At 33.8% G+C, this 11,434-nt stretch overlaps 1 protein-coding gene across 2 annotated transcripts in view; it reads right to left on the reverse strand.

The window, feature by feature from the left end:
• Positions 1 to 1,726: 1,726 nt before the first annotated feature.
• Positions 1,727 to 11,434, reverse strand: part of LOC117120496 (arginine-binding periplasmic protein-like) — a 43,646-nt gene continuing 33,938 nt past the window's right edge. For both annotated transcript variants that reach the window (XM_033265509.1, XM_033265510.1), the window contains exons 7-8: positions 9,486 to 9,696; positions 1,727 to 2,736 (exon numbers count right to left, since the gene is read on the reverse strand). In XM_033265509.1, the coding sequence (XP_033121400.1) occupies positions 2,696 to 2,736; positions 9,486 to 9,696 (252 nt within the window). In that variant the 3' untranslated portion in view covers positions 1,727 to 2,695. The remainder of the gene's footprint in view (positions 2,737 to 9,485; positions 9,697 to 11,434) is intronic.

Below are 11,434 nucleotides of genomic sequence, written 5' to 3' on the forward strand. Positions count from 1 at the left end.
TGATAGTCTACAGAGGACGAAAATTTATTTTGGTTTTAATTTTTGTAACTAGAAATTAAGTGATTCTTAAGATTTAAGGAAAATTTAATCATTTTCAAAAGGAATGTGTTTATTAGTGTTTCGAAAAATAATTGCAGAGCATTTTTAAATATTTACAGCGATTATGTTAGCAGAAAAATAATTGAAAACAGTAAGTTCTTGATTAACGACATCAACAAGTGTCTGAATATTTTTATTGGTATAGAGAGCAGTAGTGTCGTCTGCATAAAGAAAAAATAAAAGTTGATTGAAGGACGTATTTATATCAATAATTATTATAGGGAAAACAAAAGAGGACCAAATAAAGAATCTTGGGGGACTCCATGAGACATTGGAAGAAACTGAGAGAAAGTGTTATTATATTTAGTACATTGGAGTCTGTTTAAAAGGTAACTTTTAACAAGCTCGTTTGTGATTCCCCGAATGCCATAATTGTGAAGTTTGGACAGGAGAATAGACCTTTCCGGAGTGTCAATCAAACTTAACAACTGACTAATCAGAACAGCGCTAGGAATACGCGCGCGTCTCACAAACACACGTGTTGTCCCACAAACGCACGTGTTCGCGTATGTTTTAACACTGTCGCCCTGTGGGACCTTAGCAACAATATCCAAGGGGCGGGGCTTAGCGGAAAGGTCCATTGAATGGTCAATGGTATCAAAAGCCTTCGAGAGATCAACGAAAGTACCAGTGGCAAATGCATTGCTCTCGAAAGCATCCACAATGTTATCTGTCAGTTGCAGAAGGGCCATTGAAGTACAGTATCATATCCCTTTCGGAAACCGTATTGATCATTGGAGAGAATTTTGTGTTTTTGAATGAATAGGTATGTCCTGTCATAGATAATACTTTAAAAACACGCTGAAAATAATAATTTTTTAGGCTTCGCTCCTTACCCTCTAGCATGTTTAGTCCCAAATTCTTCCGATTATTCTCTGTAAATGGTCTAATACTGCGAAAAACTGACTGGGACTCGCATAGTGACTACATAAAGACACGTAGCTAGCGAAACATAGACGATGAAAGTCACTATCCTTCCGTCAATCTAATAGGCCTATATGGAATGATATTCTAACGTGTCATCAAAGATTTACAATCAAAAACTATTGTTAAGGTCGTTCTGGTTCACATCCACGGACCTATTAATAGGTCCGTGGTTTAACACTACAAATTTCTTTTCAAAAACTGGCTTTTTCAACAACAAAAAATGAATAAAATATAAAAAGAGAATGAATTAAACTGTTATGTAATGTTGAGGTTCAATTTTTCAAATTACAGTGATTTATTGTTAAAAACATCTGTTCGATTATATTTCCAAATATGGTCTCAAATTGGAGGTCGTTTTGTCACTTTGTACTTCCATAAAGATGGTCTTGGTCTCGAATTAGAGGGGTCTCATTATTAAAGGGCGAGCACAGTGTTAATAAAAATAAATAGGTGGTTAGTTGGTACTTTGAAAAGAGGTCTCGGAATTAGAGTGGTTTTTTAAATTGAGGGCGAACTGTAGTAATACAAAGTCAAATCAAAGCTACTGTTGAACCTCGATTCATATGTATTTATATCCCCTCTGTTCCACCACTGTCTCTTATACACATCTAGATGTGTATAAGAGACAGTAGTTGAAGAGGGCATAGCCAAAAATCTCTGTCTCTTATACACATCTAGATGTGTATAAGAGACACAGATGATGCGAGAGGGGCCGCTATTGTAATGACTGAATATGCAATACGATTAAAGTGTTAGGGCTTTTTAAACAACACATTCGATTGTGATAAATGCTTCATTAATTTTGATTATTGATTGTGTAGTTTAGTGTGAGCATACCGTAAACACACATTTGGCTTTTCAAAATAGCTTCCCGGGTTTTCCGACGAAATGTCTAATACCAGTCAAATTCGGCGCTCAGTGCAAATCTAGGCCTACGTAATAGCATGAATGTGTAACTTATGTTCGGGCCTAAGAGAAATGTTAACAACCGAGTCAGAATGTCCTTTTTGGTTGTTGAATTGGTAACTGTCCACATAATTAGTTGAAGAACTAAAATCTTTTGATTTTGTATACAGGCCTCGGTGTAATATTTGTAAATTTCGACATCATAGCCTAAAAATATTTCTTCATGCATATTGATATAACGCGAGGATTTGATAAACCTTAAAAATTAGCAAACACTGTTGGTAATATTCGAGCTTATTAATAGAATCTTATGTGACGAATGTACTTCCCTGCCCTGTGTACACGAAAAACAGAACAAAGGCCTATGCTTAAACTTAGTAGACAAAATGTCGGTGTTTAATAATAAAATATCTACAAATTGGTAGGCCTAATACTTAAAACAGCAACAGTAGTTGTAAAAAACAATCTTACTGTATATTTATCCAAAAAGAAAATGGATATTAACATGATGAAATAGAAAAAGAATGTGTTGCCTCGGCCACTTTGAATCTGATCTACTTTACATCTGTGTGCGTCAGTAAACACCGTCGCGTACGTATAGATGACACGGGCTAAGTAATGTACTTGAATTTTCGTAAGCTTATAAAGGCCTTAAATTTGAAATTCCCGTCTGTTCAGCAATCACTAATGATGGAACGAAGTTGTCTTCTAGGCAACTTGGGGGAAAGTGTAAACTTATCTAGAACATCATCATCTTCAATATTCAAAGACATATCACGGACACGTCGCCGCCCGGACGATCGCCTGTAAAATAGAAAAAAAATTACTTCAATTTCAATTACTTAATAGAGAACATATGTTAAGCCACATTTACACCAGACATGATTACGACAACGACATATCATCGCGTAGTTTGTATTCTTCAACACTGCGCGCATCTGTATCGTGTCGTAATCGTGTCTAGTGTAAATGGGCCTTTACTTGAAAACACATAAAATTTGATAGTGTAAACAGAGCTTAACATTAACGGAATAGACGTTTCCCGAGTGTCAATCAAACTTGACAACTGACCAATCAGAACAGTACCAGGAATGTGCACTCGTGTTGTTCCACAAACGCACGTGCGTGTGTTTTTACACTTTTGATTTGTGAGACCTTAGCAACAATATCCAAGGGGCGGGGCTTAGCGCAAAGGTTCATTGATGAATAAATATATGAATATTGAATTCCGGTCTATTACATCACATTTGCCAGAGTTTGTTTACTACGTCGAACTTATCGATGGACGGTTGAAAACAGGATTCAAACTTGCTCTTAGATAAAGTACAGAAAAAATAAATTTCAAAATAACGCAATCATGTAATAATTTATTGCATTGAAAGAGTTATAAACATGTAAATAATAATAATAAAAAAATACTAGATTGAACTATAAAATATATCCTAAATTGAAAAAAGACCGAAGTGAACCCAGAAAATAGAAAAGAAATGAGTTTATACGGCTTTTTAACAGCTTGGAGTGAAAGAAGTTTACCTTAGCAACGTGTGACTGTAGAGTCGTATCGTATGGAGTTGTAACAAAAACAGGCGTAATACTAGTATGGTAGATCACTGAACTCAGCATGAGGAAACATAACGAATAGTTAAGAAAGCGAATGAAATGTATATTATAAATAGTTACTAGTAGTTGTCACTTCCATATAGTTATTACCCATTCCAAACGAGTTTAGATTCAGTTAGATACAACTTATTGATATTTGGCAAAGTTAAAATCGATATTTTGAAATAAATGATGGCAATCGTATAGCATATAAATTGGTGTTGCGGTCCTGGTGTAATGAAGCTGAACTTCTATTGCAAGATAACAACATTGTAGCTCTATAAAAAGGGACACTTTAAATATTTTTCATACACTCCTCTTGTGCCACTTACGAACTATAAACGAAATACTAAAAAAAAAAAAAATCAAAACAAAACAATGAGAACTTTAGCACTTTTGATTGTCATGGTCTTTCTGTCAACCTATTCTGAGGGTTTCAGCATCCGACGCAAACGCTCGACAAGTGTTTGTCAAGACATCGACAGTACAACCATCGTGAATAACCAATTCACGTGCAAGCCCGATGACATGAACTCCGTCCAAGAAGAGCTAGAAGTCACTTTAGCAAACTATACTCAAACGAACGTTGATACAAGTTTATTCGATGCCAACAGATTAAACCGGCTAATCATTGACATAGGGCAACAGGCTGGACAAACGGGTCTTACTCACATAGAGTGGATGAAAAAATACCACAGTAGTCTCTCACGTCTAGTCTACTATGACACCCAGAAGAACACACCTAGTACTAGCCCAGAACGGACGAGCGTAATCAACAAAGCAAACGCACTACTTCGCTACATGGAATGCGCCATCAAAAGCCAAGACAGCAGCTACACGACTGATACATTCAACGCCGCTGATGTTGACGCAATTGATGCACAGATTAACGCAATCAGAGATGGAATAATCATCCTGGATATGACAAGAATCACAGCAGACCTCGAAAACCAGTTATTTGACACCTTATCTATCTGCTCCAATTAAATATACTGGTGAATATTGAATACAGACATGTTATTTTATCTATATACTGTAGTTATTAAGAACGTTTTAAATCTGTTGTAATGCAATCATGTAATGCTAAACAGAAGCATATTTTATGAGATTAGTCAAACCTTTGACAGTTATTGTAGATTAAGAACATATATATATATATATATATATATATATATATATATATATCATTTTAAGTATTTTGCCATGCAAAAAAGATCTTTTGGTTGTAAATTTTATATTAATTATTACTTTATTTCGCATAATGTCGAAATTTGAAAAATACGTACTTGCTTTGCAAATCTAGTGATAGTGTAACGTATATTTGAATACGCTCACAAAGTAGCAGTTTTAACACTGTGGCAGGCCTATGGTTATATGAATGGGAGAAATATAGAGACACAACTATGTAATATTAAATACTTTACCTGACAGTTAAAAAAATTATCATATAAACAAGTATACCGTTGAATATTGTGTACATTAAATCAAATGAGAAATTTAAATTATATAGATATTATATTAGGGGATAACATGGGCACAATTGTACAAGTTTATAACGTACACATTTTGAATTAACATTATTAGTATTAATATTGTTATTATTATTTTATAAACTTAGGCTATAATCATACGAACATGTTTTCTCAAACATTCCACTCCAAAAAAGTTTAATCGATAAATTAAATCATTAGCTTAACTATTTGTTATTTTTAAGGGTTGAATACTGCATTGATCAAACTTGTTACATTAAAAAAATAAGGTTAAATTTAAAGAAATATAGAAATGAAAATGTGAATTGTTTGTCACTTTTGGGAATATAAGCTGTAGATGCATTATTGATGTGTATTTGTATCTATTTTGTACGTCTTGCATATCTTATTCAAACAACTGCCCTTCACACTCCTGCAAAGGTATATTTCAATCGTATAAGTGTCCATCTTCTAAAAAAATATCTCACTCGTATATTTGCACATCTCACTCGTACATTTGGACATCTCACTCGCACATTTGCACATGTCATTCACACAGTTGTACATAGTTTCACGCGTACATATTATTTAGTACATCTATTTCTGATTAACACAAAATCTTCACGCGATGGTTTCCTAATTCTATATTTGGAAGAAGGATTTATGACACTTGTGATGTAGTGGCCCGCCAATATATGTAAAAGTTACAGATAACTAATCATTGACAGGGATAGGCACAAAACTATACACATTTTAACCGGGAATTTACAGCCAATAAAGTTGCTTCATTTACAGATCACAATACATACCTATAACGACCACACTTTCACTAGAGTTTCAACAACAGAATATCGACAGACTAGGTCTACGTCACTCTGAAACGATTATCAATCGATTATTTATTATGAAATTTCCTTCGTGCACTAGCAACCGAATCTGATATTGCAACCTTAATGTTTTAGAGTTTCAGTTGTGCTGCAAGTTGACAATATAAAATGGAAGAGTTTGGAGAACTTTGGAAAATGTTAAGACATTTTGGTTCTTCAGTATTTCGAACCGAGAAGTCCAGTACACTTTGTGTAGTGTATATACATACAAAGCATGCGTTGGAATACAAAAATATTGTTTTTTGTGTTTCTGACTGTAAGCCTACTGACGACACAGGCTGCAGGCTTTCACAAAAGGCACTATCGAAGTACACGTACTTGTCCACCTATTAACTCGTCGACAATTATCAACGACCAACTCGCCTGCGAACCGGTGTTCATCGCAGATGCCAGAAAAGAGTTTGTAGCCTCGTTGTTGAATTATAAAAGTAAAATGACCGACCTAACAGCTGTCTTTGATAGCAGTGCACTGGACAGGTATATTTTAAACCTAGATCAACAAGGGCCCGCTACTAACACTGCAGCTGAGTGGATGAAGGTCTTCAATAGACGTCTGTCACTTTTGGTCCACTACGATAAAGAGAAGAACGGATCTAGTGATATTAAACGAGTGGTTTTAAAACGCAAGGCGCGTAGACTGGTTCGTAGTATGGAGTGCTTTATTAAAAACCAAGAGAACATCTACAGACGTGATATATTTGAGAGTGCTGATGTTGACTCGATTGATGAACAAGTTGACGCATTCAGAGATGCAATAATCATTCATGATATTGCGAGAGTTACAGAAGATATTAACATCCAACTATTCGAGACCCTCTCCCTCTGCTCAGAATAATGGTAATGTTGGTTCAAAGCTACATTTACACTAGAAACGATAACGACAAGATCACCGCTGTCGTATATTCTTAAACCCATTTTTTTTTTATCGTGTCGTTGTCGTGTCGTTATACGGGCATCACTGTTTACACATTTCTTTGAAGAATTTACTTACCGTCAAAAAAGAAGAAGAAAAGCTATATGGTAATGCATGTATGTATATATTTGATGATAATTTAAACGTTGTAGATTTCATACTATGTATGCTGTATAGTATTTATCGTTCGAAAAAATTTTAAAAATCAATAGTACTTATTGACTCAATAAACAAGAGACAATGTATTTGCTGTGCAAACGTACGTAGTTGTTACAATTATTATGTTTAATTAAGATAGATGAAAAAGCATTTGGCCGTTATATCTTTAAAGTAGTTTTGAGATTGAAATAATGTTGGTATTATGTTTTAACTTTGAAAAATGTATTTCTTCCTAGACATTTTTAGAAACATCTTAATGATTAGATGTGAAATTATTATTGTTTTATGAAAATGCTATGTATTAACATTACTGGTCATGTGACTGCCCCAAAGAACGATCATATGACAACAAATCATTCTATTAAATAGTTATGTACTTAACTTTAAACGCGTTAGAATTAGATGGATTAGCATAAGGTCTTATAATATTGGTTGTATTATATATTAAGCCATTAATATAGTTGCGTATTATACACCAGTGGAAATTATTTACTAAGGTTAGATTAATGCATGAAAAAAATCCTGATTGGCTGAGTGATACATTTTCTTTTGGCCTTTTGCACACGAACCTAAAAGGTCAAGTAAACCGCGCACTAATGAGAAATCAGTACACAGTTTGGGATAGGAAAATAACATTGGGAGTTACAGTGATGACTTCACGATTAACTTATAATATGAGTAACAGATAAAATCCTGATGCACTTGTTAATGCTACACCTATTACTAAGCAATAAAGCTAATTATTTATTCATTTTTAAGACATATCTTATTTAAATATAATTGTATTGTATTTGCTATGCAAAAGATTAATACGGTAAACTTGAGCTATCTTGTTAACGATACTTGCCTTCAGATTACATCCTGTCATAAGTACCTTGGTCTTAATATTTCGTTAAATCTTTCTTGGGGCGCTCATGTTAATGAAGTTACTTCTAGGGGCCTAAAACTCTTAGGTTTTAGAGAACCCTTAAGTATAATCATTCTGATGCTTTTACTATGTTATTTAACTCTCTCGTGAGACCGATTTTTGAATACGGAATGCCCAGTTGGTTTCCATATCAGGCTGGACACATCAGGTCCATTGAAAAAGTTCAGAAAAAGGCAACCCGTATGAGCATCCCTTTTGAATTCGTTCTGTATTATGTTGCAATGACAGACTCTATGAAGGCTAGATTTGAATATATTTTAATTTTATTTGTATTCAAATGTTTTTACTGTCTATGCGACTTTGATTGTCAGAAATTTGTTAAGATCAACACAAGACACTCAGAAGACTTGCTTTTCAGGCATGCCTTTGCCCGGACTAATGCTTTTAAGTTTTCCAATTTGAATTACTTTCCCATTCTTTGGGATAAGCTCCAGTTGGAAGTCCGTGATAATTTCAACTCAGGAAACACTATTATAACCATAATTTTCAATGACTGCAATTATCATGCTTGGGCATGTCTGCATATCGGATCTTCTGAGTGTCTTGTTTATTGTATCCGATTTGCTTTTAATTTTATCATTAACTAATTTGTAAAAAATAAACTCAAATCACATAAATATATATTTTTAAAATAATACAAGGATGCTTCTAACGATTGAATGATTGTAATTGAAGTGCTTATTATTTTCTATATTGTACCGTAATTTATATTTATATGTATATAGAATTCTCCGTGTGTTTTGCTGTTCTCTGATTCCCCACATCGGATGGAGACCCACTTTGACAGTAATTTATTTTACTTTTTGGTTATCCCGCCGGCCCTTGTGGGGAATCGGAGACCAACATTTATTGTATTTTTTTGTTCTTTTTGACTGTTTTATCCTTTTATATTGTAATTGTTTTCGGTTAAATAAATGAAATGAAATGAACTTTTAGAAATCATGACATAATTAATTATCACATTGATATGACGATTATTGCTTTTACAGTGACGCCGTCAATCATTTTATTTTGCTTGTCTATCTACGTGCTTAGATTATATTATAGAAATATAGTAGACGGAATGTGTAATGTCTGTAGTTGTATAAATAAATTTTAATATTATACATGTACGTATAATGGATTACTAAAGTGTATCATTATTACATAAACTGAAACAATTGAAACTGACCACAAGGGAAAAAAAATGAAATCAACCATGGCATTTTTTCTTTAGTTTCATGATAATTGTAAGACTCATGCTGAGCATTTGTTATGTCGCCATCAACGATGAGTGATATAATGTGGCATGGTTCCCGTCCATTTTGCGCGGTTTAAATAACAAAGTGAGGATGATATTAGGCCTACGTTTTTGTGGTTTTAATCGAGCATGTATAATGGATATTTTGATTAATCATAAAAGACTTCCAAGAGACAAGTATTGGCTGGAATACACCAAGAGATTTTGATGTGAGTGCCCTCGAGAACAGAAAAAAAAATACCAAAAAAAAAAAAAAAAAAAAAAAAAAAAAAAAAAACAAAAAACAAAAAACAAATAAAAAAAAACCCCTTGAATATTAGATACAATTTGTTCTATTTAAATGTAAGCATCCACCTACCATGGACTTCGGCGACTTTGTCACAAATATCCTTATACTTCGTAGTTTCCTGGAGACGTGCAAATGCTGGATTCCACCACGACGCAAGACTACTATCTTTCCTCATCATCATAGCGCCACCCTTATAGAAGCAGTTCGAATACTCGTCACCTATCTTATCCAACCCAGTAAAAGCTGACAGAATATTAGAGTTGGTAAACCCAGCATCCACCTATAATCAAAAGAACGGCCGTATTCGACTGGTCGTTCTTCGTTAAACCACGCCCACCTGCGCAGTGGTAAAATCATACTTAACGAAGACGACCAGTCGAATAGAAAGCTGGTAAATACTCGACAAAACAAAATGGTTGCATAGTTACCGCGATATCACGCTGCGTAATCAAGGCTGCTTCGGATTGTGGCAGTATGGGTTTTTCGTAAAAAATGTTTTCATCCAGTTTTTGGATTCTGTTAGCCTACAATTATTTTTTTACTTCAATGTGGGTAATAAATATTCTAATTTTTATTTTCTGAAATTTAATCTAAATTATATTAACGCAAATGTTGTTGCTAAACTGACCAATCGGCCATATTTTTTTTGGTCACGTGCATAACTTAACGCTGATTAACGCATTCTGGTTACGTTAATTTTCGTTGTCGACGAAGTCTATCTCACGAACCAGTCGAATGAAAATAATACTCGACGAAAATTCGTACTCAACGAAATTAACCAGTCGAATAAGCCCAATATAATGTCTCCGAATACAATGGTTAATTTAAGGTATTTCAATTGTTGGTTACAATAAAATTCGTGCCCATGTCAAGAATTGTATTCATTCCAAATCATTCCACAGGCCCGTCGCCAGCTTCAGCCAAGGGAGGGGGAGGGGCCATAGTGGTATTTTCTTTGAATTAAAACCTAAAACCCCTTTGATTTTGAGTCTACTCAATCATCCAATCTTCCCTGGGGAGAGAGATAGATGCAGATATTAAACACCATCTCTATTAAAGCTAGATTTAGCATAAATGAAATTATGTAAACATAAATCAAATATTAAAATTAATGATGTGAAGACACTCATATCGAATAGACATCATGTCTATGAGATGGCTAATTATCATTTTCAAATGATATATAAACATGTGTAAGTATTTGAAAGGAAAAGAAACAGAAAAGAAAATTAAAGAAAAATAAAGAACGGAAAGGAAAATAAAAAACTGGAAAGGAAATGAAATAAAAAAGTATAGAAAATGAATATAATGCAGAAAGTGAAAAGAATTAAAAGAAAAATCAAGAAAAATTAAGAAAAGTATATGTAAGATAACTTTAGCATAAATGAAATTATGTAGACATAAATTAAATATCACATTCAAGTAATGGTATGAAGGCAATAATATCGAATACACTTCTAGATATCATTTTCAAATATGCATATATAACATATATATATATATATATATATATATATATATATAATTAATTTTTGTGTGTAGCACTCTGTTTATATAATTAAATAATGGTGAAAACAGAGCTCGGATAAATGGAAAGTGATATGAGTATCGTATCGGAAATAGTCTATCAAATAAAATAAAAAATTTATACTGTTTGTTGATATACTGTTTGCCAAAGAATACTCTAGAAGTCCTACTTGTATTATAATGAAGTAACATAGAATCAATGTTGCTGCGTAGCATTGTGGTATAACTAATCAAATAATGACAGAAACAGTGCTAAATGCACTCAAACTGCATGCAAGTGCACCCAAACTTTGATGTTTCCATTGAGTTTCCAAAATCCTCAAAGCACTGCTTTTACACCACTTTATTCTCAGTTTAATGTTACTTTTTACATAATCGGCGTCTGGCCGTAAACAATAAGATGTTTTCTAGCCAATGTTGCTTGGCAGGCCGCACACATAGGGTTTTTAATTCATTTTCGCGGGCCGCACTTTTCCAACCTGTTGTATATG

Source organism: Anneissia japonica, unplaced genomic scaffold, assembly GCF_011630105.1.
Source record: "Anneissia japonica isolate Jap-2015-1 unplaced genomic scaffold, ASM1163010v1 scaffold1698_len283567_cov170, whole genome shotgun sequence".
NCBI lineage: Eukaryota > Metazoa > Echinodermata > Crinoidea > Comatulida > Comatulidae > Anneissia > Anneissia japonica.